General features: G+C 45.4%; 1 protein-coding gene across 1 annotated transcript in view; it reads right to left on the bottom strand.

Annotated features, from left to right (window-relative positions):
* Window positions 1-1,289: 1,289 nt before the first annotated feature.
* The window catches only part of TFE3 (transcription factor binding to IGHM enhancer 3), a 47,607-nt gene continuing 34,061 nt past the window's right edge, over window positions 1,290-14,835 (bottom strand). Inside the window, exons 4-10 of the mRNA XM_055003407.1 lie at window positions 12,871-13,149; window positions 12,685-12,774; window positions 11,366-11,483; window positions 11,187-11,243; window positions 4,183-4,258; window positions 1,804-1,951; window positions 1,290-1,687 (exon numbers count right to left, since the gene is read on the bottom strand). Coding sequence (XP_054859382.1) covers window positions 1,379-1,687; window positions 1,804-1,951; window positions 4,183-4,258; window positions 11,187-11,243; window positions 11,366-11,483; window positions 12,685-12,774; window positions 12,871-13,149 — 1,077 coding nt within the window. The 3' untranslated portion in view covers window positions 1,290-1,378. The remainder of the gene's footprint in view (window positions 1,688-1,803; window positions 1,952-4,182; window positions 4,259-11,186; window positions 11,244-11,365; window positions 11,484-12,684; window positions 12,775-12,870; window positions 13,150-14,835) is intronic.

Raw genomic sequence — 14,835 nt, 5'->3', positions numbered from 1 at the left:
TGCTCTGCCATCTTTATTTCTACAGATCTTCTGGGATACCACTGCTTGCATTGAACACCTACTCTGCCTTCCCATCTCCTATTCAGCTGTTTCGCGCACGATTCCCTCCCACCCCTCGTGGCTCCCAGAAAGGTCAATACAGCTGGACAGAAGCTCTCCAGGTCTCTGCTCCTCCTCCAAGGCACCCCTTTCGCCCTCCAAGTCACCCCTTGCAAGACACCCAAACACCGGACAGTCTTTCGAAAGGACTGCTCCAGGACGACCGTATCTGTTTGGGAGCATTTGTGCAGCAGGCAGCATTGTGAGCCATATATGACAGTCCACGTGATTGTCTCTGCGGCAGAGGGTCTACCAGCACCCTCACACTCAACAATGTGTTACTAGCAAAGTCAACAAACTGTACTCGTTCTCTGCGTGTTTCACCTAAAGTCCACTTATGCATAAAATCCTTTAAATAAATCTTTGATTATTAGTTTATCAGAAAAACAAGAGAGGTGGCAATTCCGCCCCCTCCCTCCTACACTGCAGCCCTACGGAGAGTGAGACCAGTGTTAACCTTCTGAAACCGTCCATGGGTCTGGACTGGAATAACTGCACAGGAACGCACTGTCCGATTACCACAAGAGCAGGCACTAGGGACACGTTTCGCTGCTGCTTTTCTCCTTCCACTTCCCCCACATTTGCCCAAAGAAATGATGGACATCAAGGCTGAACTGCAGGAAAGAACAGAACAATAACGTAAAAATTTAAAGTGCCCGGCTAGTGAAACCTTGAACCCTTCTTTCTTGTCTAAATCAATGAAAGGACAAGATTTATAATAAAAAGTCCCGTATCTATATAAAATAAAGCTCATTTACAAAAAGGAAAAAAAACAAAGGGGCTCTGAGCGACAGAAGTCAGCTTTACAGAGGAACGCTCCCTCCCCCTTGATCCCCCCCCCCAGTGATATACAGGAAAGGTGCAAGAAAATAAAGCGAGGGCAATTGTGAATGACACACTTCGCACACAGTGTTAAAGATATGCCTTGTGAAAAGGCAGGCTTAGGAAATGCACAAACCCACGATGCCTCCCACCCCACAGTTTCTGAGCTTGAGGGTGGAATAGATTCAGCCCCTCTCCACTTCACGATAGGAAAACACGTTTCCGCTGCTTCGGAAAATTATATCCACCTCCCTTGGAGAAGGGGCAAAGGGTGAACCCAGCAAGGCAAAGAAAGACGGAATGTTGGGGAAAGAAGGCGGTGCTGCAGAAGGAGCACAGCCAATAGCAGCAGCGGGGAGGGGCCTCCAAAATTGGGGGGTGGGTAAGAGGAAGAGTGGGGGGGGGGCGTGAAGGGGTAGAGCCTCCTTTCCCACGGCCAAGTGTCCAACTGCAACCATCATGAGTCGTCTTCCATGCTGAAGCTGGAACGGCGGCTGCTGCCCTTGGAGGCGCCGGGCGAGACGGACGAGAGCAACGGATCCGAGGCGCCAAGCGGGGACAGAGTCGCCCCCTCATCCATGAGCACGTCCTGCAGGCCTCCCCCGTCCGAGCCCAGCGCAAGACCCAGCCCCAGTTCCTCGGCTGTGAAGGGCAGATCCAGGGACTCTGCAAATGGTGGAGCCAGGTCCGCCCCCAAGGGCTGAGTCAGGAGCCCTTGGGTGGAAGTCAAAGGCAGCCCGTGCATCTGGACCTGGAGTTCCAGCTCCTAGGGAAGAGATCGGAGGCAGGCCCCCGTGAGATCCAGCTGTGCGCTTGAAGCAAGTCTTGCCACCTTCGCCACGCCCACTCCTTAATGCGCAACCCCCCTCCACTCTCGCCTACCTGAACGCGCAGCTGCAAACTGTGATTCGCCTGCTCCAGCTTGCGCTGCCTGATTTCCATTTCTTTCGAGCGCTGCTGCTCCTTCTGCAGCTTCCGGATGTAATCCACCGAAGCCTTGAGGATGGTTCCTTTATTCCAGCGCATCTCCCTGTGAAGACCGGGGCGGGCTGGAGTTAGACGGCCTTTAGGTTTTCTCCACCTACGCACCGGGAAGTGCCTCCCAGGACTGAACCAAGGTTCAGCAATTCCACAGTAGCCAATCAGGCGCCTCTAGGCACTCACAAGCAGGGTAATGGCCTTCTTCTGAACTGGGGTGCGTGTGTGTCAATTTACTTTCACAGACCTGCCCACAGGTTGAAAATCCTGCCCTCAAGTCACAGCTGACTCATGGCGACCCCTGGTGGAGTTTTTCATGGCATGAGACCAACAGAGTTAGTTTGCCATTGCCTGCCTCTGCAACCCTGGTCTTCGTTGGAGGTCTCCCATCCAATTACTAACCAAGGCTGACCCTACTTAGCTTCTGAGATCTGATGAGATCAGGGTCACCTGAGCTGTCCAGGTGAGGGCGACCTTGGGCTAGCCTTGTTTTAAAGAGCCTGTCTAAGGTGCGACTAGAAAGTTCCATCAGTTGAGGTTGTTCCTTCATTTACTCAATGTAATTTGACTTCGGAACTTGTTTCATTTCACATTCAGTTCCAAAGCACCGAGCTACAAGGCACAGGGGGTTGATTCTCATTTATCCACTGAAGAAAGTTTAAAATTGCTCTCTTCTCCTCAGCCCACACACTTCCGTATCACAATCCGTACACTTCTGGTATGTCAAACTGAGTTTCCCAAATATCGGGCATATGCAGAAACCGAGAATTTGAGCCGCAAGTCTCACAAATGTAAACTCGCTAGGTGGCTTTGAGCAAGCCACTGATTCTCAATTTCTTTTACATTTTTAAAATAATTCATTCCCAATTTCAGGCCAGGGCAACATGCAGTAAAAAAGAAAAACAAAATTGAAGTGCAATCCAAACTCGGTACTAAGAAAAGCCGATTAAGCAGGATTTAACTTCATTTTGATATTTTTAAAATTTATTCTGCTAATTTATCCTGTGTTTGCTATTCAGAACAAGGGCAAGGCCACTGGAAGCTATATCCCTAACTAAAACACATATTATTCAGCCAGCTTTCTTCACATTTTATTCCATGCACTTTCAAACATCCCTTTTTAACAACAGGGGCTAGAAACTTGATCTTTTAAAATATAACCTGAGATTCTCAGAAAGTAGGTATTTATGCCTAGCCTACATTCTGGAAGGTTTTGTTATTGTTGTTTGTATGTATGAAGACATACATAGGTTACACTTCAGATGCCAGTAAACCTGAGGCAGGCCCAGTTTATCCCACACATCTCCAGAATTACAGCCCTGCTCTTTGAGATATGCAACATAAATGCTTCCCGATGAATATATTCTACTCAGACCTCGGAATGCACTGACTAAATTGCTAAAGACGGCCTGACGGAAGCAACTCGGGCATTTTGCTTTTCAAACAGGTGAATGTGAGCATTCGGAACATATTAGCAATTTGAAGATTAAAGCCCAGTAGCACCTTCAAAACCAGCAAGATTTCCAGGGGAGAAGCTTTCGAGAGTCAAGGGCACATGACCCTCGAAAGCTTATACCTTGAAAATAATGTTGGTCTTTAAGGAGCTGCTGGACTCCGTTCTTGCTGTTCTACTGCAGACCAACGCAGCTATCCACCTGCAAATATCAGCAATTAGAACACACCTATGAGGTTCTCAAGAGAGGGTGAAAAATATGTTATTATATATTTTACCTAGTAATATTATAAAAACACAGAGTGAACTTTTTAAATATATGGGGATGGCAGCGAGAGCAGTATATGCAGCAAAATGGAAGACAGAATCTTGCCCAAATGTGACCGAGTAGATGAACAAATTGTATGAATATGCATGTATGGCCAAATTAATTTCTTATATACATAATAGACCGATTTTAGAATTTCAGAAAAAATGAAGACTTTTTGGACTACGCAGCTGAAAATTAAGAAAAACTAAGAATCGCTATTATTAAAGTAGACCGACTGTAAAATTGACATTTTAAAATGTTGATTATAAATTTTGAGTGTATGTAAGGGGATGGAGAGGAGAAATAGTTTTGTAGTATAATAGGCTGTTATATAATCTATTTTTGTGTATTGTTATATATCTTGCTTATATTATTTTATCCACTGCTTATTATCTTTGTTTATTGTTTTTCTTTACTTTCAAATAAAAATTCTTAGAGAGGGTGAAAAATTCAGACATCCCTCCCTCCCGCAATAGCACAGGATTTTTTGTCTTGTTCTGGTGAGCCCTGCCAGACTTACGGGTCATTTGATTTTGGGATAAGGGTCCCCAGCTCTTTGATTCGGTCGTTGATGTTGAACCGTCGCCGACGCTCGACTGCAAAGGGAGAGAGAGAATCGTAAATGCCCCTGGGGAGGGTAGATAGAATAGCCTCTTTTCTGATTATAGTCATTTCTGTAGGACTTTGAAAGTTAAATGTTTTACTCTCATCTCATTTGATCTCTCACCCGCACAGGAGGGAAGGATATACCAGCTTTATGGCCAAGCAGGGAATTCCATCGACCTGCCATCCATCCAAAGTCCCAAACTGCTTCCTTCTGGCCCTGGATCTCAGCTATATTTGGATCTGTGAGAATACTGAGAGCTAAACTACAAGAGATGAATTACAGGAGGGCGCTCACGTGAAGGGAGCCGCAATGCTAGCCGGGAAAGTGAGTATTAGAAGAGATCGGAAGGCTTTGTCAATTTCCCCTCTCTACAGAGCTGCAAAGATCATCCTTCAGAGGGTTTATTTCCTCTTCACCTCCTAGAAGGGGAGGTAAAACTATCAGAGCCTTCGGGAGGGAAACTTTTAATTAACAAACCCTTTGAGGAGCCATCTTTGCTGGCTCTGTAGAGAGGGGAAATTGACAAAGCCTTCCGATCTGTCTTTTAAAATTCATCTTCCCGGCTAACATTGCTACTCCCTTCACGTGCGTGTCCTCGTGCAATTCGTCTCTTGTAGCTTAGCTCTAAGATACCACAAAAGCACAAAATATAACACGGAGCATAGCATTCAAGAATCTTTATATTCATTCACATGCATGTGTTTCTAATCCTCATGACCCAAAGATCCGTTTGAAACTGTGTGGGTAATATTTGGAGATATCTCAAAAGCCAAAAGGTTGGTGAGATTTCCAGTAATCAGTCAGTGTGGCTTCAGAATTAAACAAAAAGAATTATAGAATTACACAAACACAGAATTATACAGACACAGAAGGTAACAGAATTATACAAACATAGAAAGTAACAACATATGCCTAAATTTATACAGAAGACCACAGAATTTAGCCATCCTTGGCCCAGAATATGGGTTACCAGTTCAGGCACCTCACCCATACCAGAGTGGCACAAGTAGTTGGTCCAACCAGTTTGACTTTCCTAATTGGAACAACTGATTGCATTATTCTTGCATCTCACCCTTCCTCCCTACATCAGATAAATGGGTTAAGCCATCCGCCCCCAATTTCTTCCTTTGGTTCAGGCCAACAGGCTCAGCTGCTCTGCCATTCCCAACCTCCGGCCAGACACACACCCAAGCTGATAGGATCAGAGCGTCCCAAGTCAACCCGCTGCCCTTAAACTTCCACAATAATATTTATCACCTCGGCAACATTCCTTGGCTGTGACCGCTCTACATTTTTGCACCTCCAGAGAAGTCTTTTGAGGTCACTTGGGCTAGCTCAAGGCCAACCCAACAAGCTTCATTGCTAGACAAGAAGCTAAATCAGGGGTGGACAAGAAGTTAAACCAGGGGTGGCCAGGGGTAATTAGAGGAGCTTTCGGTGGCCAATCCTGTGTGTTTTATTTAATTACGTTTACATACAAATAAAAAGGATGCTTCTGCAGAAAGAACATGCGTTCAGGCTCACACGAGGCCTGCATCTACCTAGCACCCTTTAACCTACTATTACTCAAGGGTAGGATAGAGTGTCCGCCCTTCCCCGTTCTATACTACAATAGTGCTTGTTCATATGTTAAAGTGAATGCATTTACCTCCTGCATGTTAAGAAAGAGCCAATGCGCATTCGCTTCACAATTTGAAGTGGAAAACCATTGGCTGGTTCAACATGGGATTTAAAAATCACATGCTGAACTGGGCCGTTTCCACACGTCTTACCGACCTCCAGAATGTTGTGCAAAACGCTCGGAAGATAGCATCTTCTTGCACGAAATCGGGCCAGGAAGACGCTATCATCCGGGAGTTTTGCGCGACATCGCGTCTTCCTGGCGCAATTTCGTGCAAGAAGACGCTATCTTCCGAGCGTTTTGCACAACATTCTGGAGGCCGGTAAGACGTGTGGAAACAGCCCTGTTACATGTGTTGAATGAAACATGAGAATTACTCGATGGGCATGAAAAATCACAGCTGTGCCCTGAGTAAGGGTAAGAAGAATATGATCTCTATGCTACTTGCGACAACAAGGTTGGCCATAGCCTCTTCTTGGAAAGCCAAGGAAGTGCCAACTTTGGAAGTATGGTTGGATATACTATGGACACAGTTTGAGAGGGGAAAGATCACTGAGGGTCTAAACTTTGAATAGCACTTTTGTATGTACCTGGCTCCCGATTTTGCAACACTTAGCAGAGAATGAAATCATTCCATCTAAGGTACACTGCCAAGACTGGAGTTATATATGAGTGTACGGTTGTTAATAATTTCTCTCATGGGGTTATGGTTAGCCCTAATGCCCTTAACAGTAGGCGCATGGCACTGGTTGGTCTGTCTTTTACCACTTTGGCGTTGTTGATGTGATTTTTTGTTTGTGATTCTCTGTTTGTTCTTAACAAAAATTTAATAAAATCAAAACATATATATATGTTTATATAGAAGAGCCCCGTGGCGCAGAGTGGTAAGCTGCAGTACTGCAGTCCAAGCTCTGCTCACGACCTGAGTTCGATCCTGGCGGAAGCCGGGTTCAGATAGCCGGCTCAAGGTTGACTCAGCCTTCCATCCTTCCGAGGTCGGTAAAATGAGTGTGTGTGTGTATATAGACAGATAAATCGATCGATCAAGTGTACTCTATACACAGATTGTACATGCATTCACTAACGTGAACAGGGCTAGTGTGTGCATCCGCAATGAAAAAGGGAGGGCCGTGGCTTAGTGGCACAGCCTCTGTTTCACATACAGAAGGTCATAGGTTCGATCCCTGGCACCTCCAGTCAGAAGAATTAAATAGTACATGATATGAAAGACCTCTACCTAAAGATTTGGAGAGCTGCTGCTACCCACAGTAAATACTGGCCGTTATGGAGATACAGGACAAGGCAGCTTCATATACACTCTCTTCTAAAATAGCACAGAAGTACCAAAATGAACAAAAGGCTAATTTCCAGCAAAGAATGCTGCAAAACGTGGTCTGATTCGGCCAGGCACTGCCGATTTTCTGAAGCATTAGGGCAGACGCAGGATCACACCACAGATGATTTATTCCAAGAGATTCCACAGCTGCGTTCTTGCTTTTCAATTGAGAAGCAGCAAGCAGAGGGATTCTAATTCATAAAGTCGACCACAACATATTGGGCAGCCCCTCCCCAGCTGGGATAAGCTCAGAACCCTACAGCAGACCTTCCCCTTGGCTTCCGAGGAACTGGGGAGTGGTCAGCCTCTTGACTTGCTCAGGGTCGAAGACCTCTCCCTGCCCTTGGATGGACGGTGATCAGAAAATGAGTCGTAAATCCAATTATCGTTTCTCAGAAGTCACTTCCTCAACCTCTATAGCTGGACAAGGGCCATGTCCACACAAGTTGAATAATGCACTTTCAATGCACTTTAGCAATCCTTTGGAAGTGGATTTTTTGTTCCACACATGGAAAATCAGTTCCAAATGTTCTCTAAAGAGTATTGAAAGTGGATTATCCAACGTGTGTGGAAGCAGCCACAGAAAAACAGTTCCAAATGTTCACTAAAGAGTATTGAAAGTGGATTATCCAACGTGTGTGGAAGCAGCCACAGAAAAACAGTTCCAAATGTTCACTAAAGAGTATTGAAAGTGGATTATCCAACGTGTGTGGAAGCAGCCACAGAAAAACAGTTCCAAATGTTCACTAAAGAGTATTGAAAGTGGATTATCCAACGTGTGTGGAAGCAGCCACAGAAAAACAGTTCCAAATGTTCACTAAAGAGTATTGAAAGTGGATTATCCAACGTGTGTGGAAGCAGCCACAGAAAAACAGTTCCAAATGTTCACTAAAGAGTATTGAAAGTGGATTATCCAACGTGTGTGGAAGCAGCCACAGAAAAACAGTTCCAAATGTTCACTAAAGAGTATTGAAAGTGGATTATCCAACGTGTGTGGAAGCAGCCACAGAAAAACAGTTCCAAATGTTCACTAAAGAGTATTGAAAGTGGATTATCCAACGTGTGTGGAAGCAGCCACAGAAAAACAGTTCCAAATGTTCACTAAAGAGTATTGAAAGTGGATTATCCAACGTGTGTGGAAGCAGCCACAGAAAAACAGTTCCAAATGTTCACTAAAGAGTATTGAAAGTGGATTATCCAACGTGTGTGGAAGCAGCCACAGAAAAACAGTTCCAAATGTTCACTAAAGAGTATTGAAAGTGGATTATCCAACGTGTGTGGAAGCAGCCACAGAAAAACAGTTCCAAATGTTCACTAAAGAGTATTGAAAGTGGATTATCCAATGTGTGTGGAAGCAGCCACAGAAAAACAGTTCCAAATGTTCACTAAAGAGTATTGAAAGTGGATTATCCAACGTGTGTGGAAGCAGCCACAGAAAAACAGTTCCAAATGTTCACTAAAGAGTATTGAAAGTGGATTATCCAACATGTGTGGAAGCAGCCACAGAAAAACAGTTCCAAATGTTCACTAAAGAGTATTGAAAGTGGATTATCCAACGTGTGTGGAAGCAGCCACAGAAAAACAGTTCCAAATGTTCACTAAAGAGTATTGAAAGTGGATTATCCAACATGTGTGGAAGCAGCCACAGAAAAACAGTTCCAAATGTTCACTAAAGAGTATTGAAAGTGGATTATCCAATGTGTGTGGAAGCAGCCAAAGTTAGCTCACAAGTTGGTTGGGCATGGCTTTCCAGCAGGAATCACGCAGAGAGGCCGATGCCTTCGCAACATCACCCTGTGTTTATTTTTCTGTTCGAACAGAGTGCAGCTGCTCGGTTGCTAATGGGAGGTATCAAATTCAGCCACATTACTGAGATTTCGGAACATCCATACTGGCTGCCGGATTGTCTCCAAGTTCAATCCAAAGTGCTAGTTTTCACCCTTTAATGCTCTTAACAGCCCGGGACCCAATACCTGCCGGACTGCCTCTCATGGTATAAGCCCCTGAGAGCACTGCAGAGCTGCTTACAGTCCTAATGACAAATGAGGTTAGGGTGGTTTCAGCTCTCACTCCAGCCTCTTCAGCAGCAGCCTGGTCTTGGCATTGTAGTTCCTGACGTTGCGCCAGCAGCTGTGGCTGGCATCTTCAGAGGTGTAGCACCAAAAGACAGAGATCTCTCAGTGTCACAGTGTGGAGAAGATGTTGGCAGGTAATTTATATCAACTCAGGCAAGTGGGTTTGGGCTGAGTCATCCTGTAGGAGTTTCCCAGGATGCATATCGTTCTCTTTCATTTTTAAAAAAGGAATATAAATCACTGGTTGCCCGCTGTAAGGAAGAACATACCTGAAAACTGTGGGCCAATTTAATTGAAGCAGCTAAGAGCAAAAACTCAGCGGTGTTCTGGAAACTAGTGTCAAACCGCGCCTCCACAGCCGCCTCCTCCTTGGCTTCCTGTATCCCCCAAGATAAATGGACTTCTTTTTTCCAAAAAATGTATGATGATCCTATTCGACCCCTCCCCCTGCCCTAACAATAGAAAATCTGGCCAAATGGCCCCCAGTTCATGCCGAAGAGGTAAAAGCTTATATTAGCCAGTTAAAGAATGCAAAAGCCCCTGGGCTTGATGGATTATCTCCAGAATTACTAGAAGCAAATAAGGACTGGTGGGCAACTTTCCTAGCCTCCCTGTTTACTTATACTGATGAAACCGGCCACATCCCCAAAGATTGGGGAATGGCTATAGTAGTCCCCTTCCATAAGAAGGGAAAGAAGGAGGATCCGTCCAATTATAGTCCATTGTAAGCAAGTTATATACAAAACATCTGCTGGAGAAATTTTTAGACTGGCTAGAACAGGAGGATATAATTGCTGATGAATTTAGTGGAAAACTTAGTTTGGATCCAACCCCTGGTGATCTTCAGAGGTTGAGACATTAAGGCTGTGTGCTGATGGTTTCCATCTACTGGTGCTGGTTTAAACTTTTTGATGCTTATGATATCAGGTGTCTGTTTAGAAACCACCATGAGCGACTGTCAAAAAAGTGGAACATTTTAAATGAACACATTCTGAAGAACGTCCCACCAATTTCAGTTGGATTTACTGTAGGATTCGGGCTTGCAATCTTGAAGAACACACTCCTGTCCCACGTTCTTCCACTCTGTACTGGAGCAAACTGAAAGCCAGTTTGGTGTCGTGGTTAAGAGCAGCAGGACTCTAATCTGGAGAGCCAGGTTTGATTCCCCATTCCTCTGCTTCCCATTGATCAGCGTATATGTATCTGTGGAACCTCAATTGAAGATTGACCACACTATGTTTTACACTGTCCCCTATACCAGGAACCAAGGGGAAAATTTCTCGCGAATATTTTATCTGGTCTCCATCTTCTGTCTGATTTTGATAAACTAAATTTTATACTTTCAGATACAGACCCTTTTATTTCAAACAGGATGACCCTCTATGCCCTGGCTGCTAGAAAAAAAGGGCAAATGTAGCAACCAGGAGAGTAAACATCTGATATAGATTGTCTTATAAGCTGCTAGAAACCATTTGGTTTTAATGTTGTTAACTTTTACATTTTAAGTAAAATGCAATTTATAATAATTTTATTTATATGTATGTAACTATATCTGTATTCTTGTATTTTTTTTGTTTTTAATGGTTTTAGATTGTGAAGGCCTATGGCAATATACAAGAAATTCATTCACTCCTCCACTTGAAGCCAGCTGGGTGATGTTGGGTCAGTCACAGCTCTCTCAGAACTCTCTCAGCCCTACCCACCTCACAGGGTGATTGTCGTAAGGATAATAATAACACACTTTGTAAACCGCTCTGAGTGGGCATTAAGTTGTCCTGAAGGGCAGTACATAAATCAAAAGTTATTATTATATTATTACTATTAATCACTTCCCACTTCACAGAGAAAAATGCCCACCTGCCCCCCATCAAAGTGGAGCACTCACTTAGATTATGGTTGTCTTTCTTCTGTCTCTCCTTCAACATCGCCTTAGCTTCGTTTTCTAGAAAGTGGGGCAGGGAGGCACACAAGATGAGCGTTGACTCCAAAACTGTTACCACCCCCGTTCAGAACAGCATCTTTCAACCCCGAGCCCCCACTGACTGCATCTCTACAGTCTGGTACCTGACATCTCCCTCTTGATGTTCGGCAGGTCAGCCGGGCAGGAGTTGCTCACGGGTATCGCTGGCTCCATCATCCCTTGGTTGTTGTACATGTCCAGCAGGTTTCCAGAGACTGGCAGCTACACAGAACATAAAGGAGTTCAGGCTAGGTTCACCCTAACCCACGACCACCAAGATAGCCCCTGGTAAACAAAGATACTGGGCTGGAAGACAGGACCTTTGAGTTTCACTTGGCCATCTTCTGAACTTTAATGCACAGCCACAACATAAAAACAAAAAACATGCTGTTCTTAAGATGCTGCTATTAAAACTCTCTCCCAAACACTCACTTTGACAAAAAATTTGGAGCTCAAATTTTAATCTCATCAGTTTTTCCACTGCATCAGTTGAGTCACTGGGATTCGTTGTTAATTCAATCAGAATCCACGTCATTAACTGGAGATGTAGATGTGGCTGTTATAGAAACATAGCGTTGGAAGGGACCTCTAGGGTCGTCTAGTTCAACCGCTGCACAATGCAGGAAATTCACAACTACCCCCTAACACACACACACACACACAACACACACACAACACACACACACGCGCGCACCCTCAGGTTAGAAATGCAAAAAACAAGGACAAAAGTCCAACCCAAATAACCACTCACTGTAATTCCTATATTCAATATTACAGTTACAGTGCTAAGTTCTAATGATGTCTTATACAAAGTAACAAGCTAAATGCAATGATCACATATAAGATTTTTAACCTAAGCCGTGCAACCCACTCACTGATGCAAAGTCAGCAGCAACACTCATAACCTGGTGCCGAAACTCAAAATATTCTGAAATGTGCAAAACAACTGCTACAGTGACCACCCCCCCGGGTTACCCCTGCTCCGTGCCCAGATGGCAAAACACCGTTAGGATCCCTGGCCAAATGGGCCTGGGGAAAATTGCTTTCTGACCTCAGAGTGGCAATCGGCATTACCCTGGGCGTGTAAGAAGAGGCCACAGGAACTAAGCACTGAGGTAACCCTTCCTGCCCTCCCTCTCATGATCTGCCCAGTTTCACAGAATCAGCATTGCTGTCAGATGGCCATCTAGCCTCTGCTTAAAAACCTCCAAACAAGGAGATCTGGTCCCCGTTAAGGCTCTGATCCTGATCCGAACAGGCGACAATAGAAGGCCTAACAGGTCCCACAGGAGAAAATGGCAATGCCCCATGGCATGAACGCCAGGCACGAAGTCTCTGACTGGCCACGTCGCCCTTTTCAGTCCAATCACAGCACTTTTCTTCTACCTCCCCGCAAAGGCAGCTCTCAAAACCAAAAACTCACAGTGCTTGGCATCTGCAGGCCTCCGTAGTTCAGGATTTCATCATTGTAGCTGGATTCCAGGCTAATGATCTCATCAATGACGTCATCGATCTAAGGGCAGAGGGAAAGAGAAGGGTCAAACCAGGACAAAACAGCCACAACTGTTAAGTGGGGAAGAAAAAGAGGGATGGTGGTGGCTCTACTCACTTCTTTCTCAGAGCTGGAGCCAATGTTGAGCAGAGCCATGGGGCTATTGGGAGCGCTGCCCGTGCCCCCGGCCACGGCCTGCTGCTGAGTCAAGCTATGCTGGGCTTCAGGAGCTGATGCAGCCTGTGGGGAGCAAGTGGGCGGTGCCCCCGGGCTAGCACCGGCTAAAGTCTGTGTCGCCATCTTGCTGCCCATGGCTGTCGAGAGGTACTGCTTGACCTGTTGCCGCTGGGCCTGCTGGATGTGATACTTGGTGGGGTTTTCCAGGTGAGTTTGAACCTAAGGGTGAAAGGGCGGAGGAGAGAGAGAGAGAGAGAAGGAGGTTGTGAATGAGAGAAATCACGTTGGCTGTAGGTCAGGGGCACACTTCAACCTCTACGCTTACAAAAGACCGAGCGTCACACTTTGAAGAACAGGCATTTCTCTTGGTCTAACATTTGGGCAAACTTAGAATCCTGCAGGCACTCAAGCTTGAAGGCAATATGAACAAAGAGAATGTTTCATCAACAAACTACCACCCAACGACGCTCCCGGCGCATTACAAGAACAAAATCAGCAGAACCATCCTTGAGTTACGCCCTCTGGATCGGAAGGCAATCGCCACCAAGTCGCCGTGCGCTGGCAGAACCCAGAATTAGCCGAGTTGCTCCAGTTCATTTACGCTGATGTAATGGTCTCCATTGTACATGCAGGGAGATGCCAGCACAATAGAGGAAATGAAAAGAAGTGCACCCCACTGAGCTCAAACCCAATAGCCCCTCAAGGGTCACCAACACTTCCTTGTTGAGTGTAATGCGTTGCAACCTATGCAGTATGAGCAGACCTGGACTGCATAAACAGCTATTTTCCTGCCTCCCCTTTCCCTCTCCAGTCTTCTTGGAGCCTCAAAATCATGCCCTTGTGGGTCACTGGACCAGAACACAAGTTGGGGGGAGGGCTGCAGAGAGAGGGAGAAAAATCAACCCAAACACCCTCCCCATCTTTTGTGAGTGGAAATGCCTACTGCAAACAGAAAGTAAATAGTACAAATTGCAGCTCCCGAATTGATCCTGGAGGGAAAAGACCCGTAAGGGTTCTGAGCGCACAAGCAATGTTTGTCTGCCTTTCCGTCATTGCTGTTTTGTCCAAAGTGCTTCCTCTGTGCGGAGCGCCATATGGCCCAGCTCCTGCTTGCGCTCAGGCTTCCACAGGCCTGGGAGACGGAGCTCCTTGCCATGTGAACTGCGCTCCATTCTGTGGCTCCTAATCCTGTGATGGGCTACCAAGCTATACTGGTGGCAGGGTGGCCCTTGAGTCGGCTCCAGCGGAAGTGTGTTCATTCAGGCTGCCTATTTTATAAGCTAAAACTTTCTGCAAGGATAAAACCGTCAAAGGGAGGTCCTTCCAGGAGGAGGATCCAAGCGTGAACAAAATACCTTAATATCTGCATATTTGAAGGTCCGCTTACTCCCTTACAAACCTACCCAGCTGCTACAATCATCTCCCAAGGCCCTGCTTAGGGTGCCACACTTTCTGAGATTAGGCAGGTGGCAACCCGGGACAGGGCCTTCTCGGTCACGGCACTAAAACTCTGCAACTCTCTCGCAACGGAGACTCATCTGTTCCCCTCGATCACTGTTTTCCTGAAGCAGGAGAAGACTTCTCTTGTTTCATCTGGTGTTCCCTTACTGACTTTCCTTTTTGTTTCAGGTGGGTAGCTGTGTTGGTCCGTAGCAGAAGAGCAAGAGCAGAAGAGCAGGACTCGAATCTTGCTCTCCTTTTTGTTTGTTTTTAATTGCACTGTTAAAAACATTTATTTTAATGTCTTTTTTAATTGTTCACCAGCTTGGGGACCCCACTTAGGCAGAAAGGTTGAATGCCCATGTTTTAAATAAAGAAATTTTTAAAAAGGCATTATTTGCATTTTACTTATTGTTGTTTGTTGAACTGTTATCTGTTGATTGTTGTAGTTGATTTTGTTATGAA

This window comes from Eublepharis macularius, chromosome 19 (genome assembly GCF_028583425.1).
Source record: "Eublepharis macularius isolate TG4126 chromosome 19, MPM_Emac_v1.0, whole genome shotgun sequence".
Classification (NCBI taxonomy): domain Eukaryota; kingdom Metazoa; phylum Chordata; class Lepidosauria; order Squamata; family Eublepharidae; genus Eublepharis; species Eublepharis macularius.
Note: the sequence above shows the minus strand (reverse complement) of the source record. Positions and strands in the feature narration are given on the sequence as shown.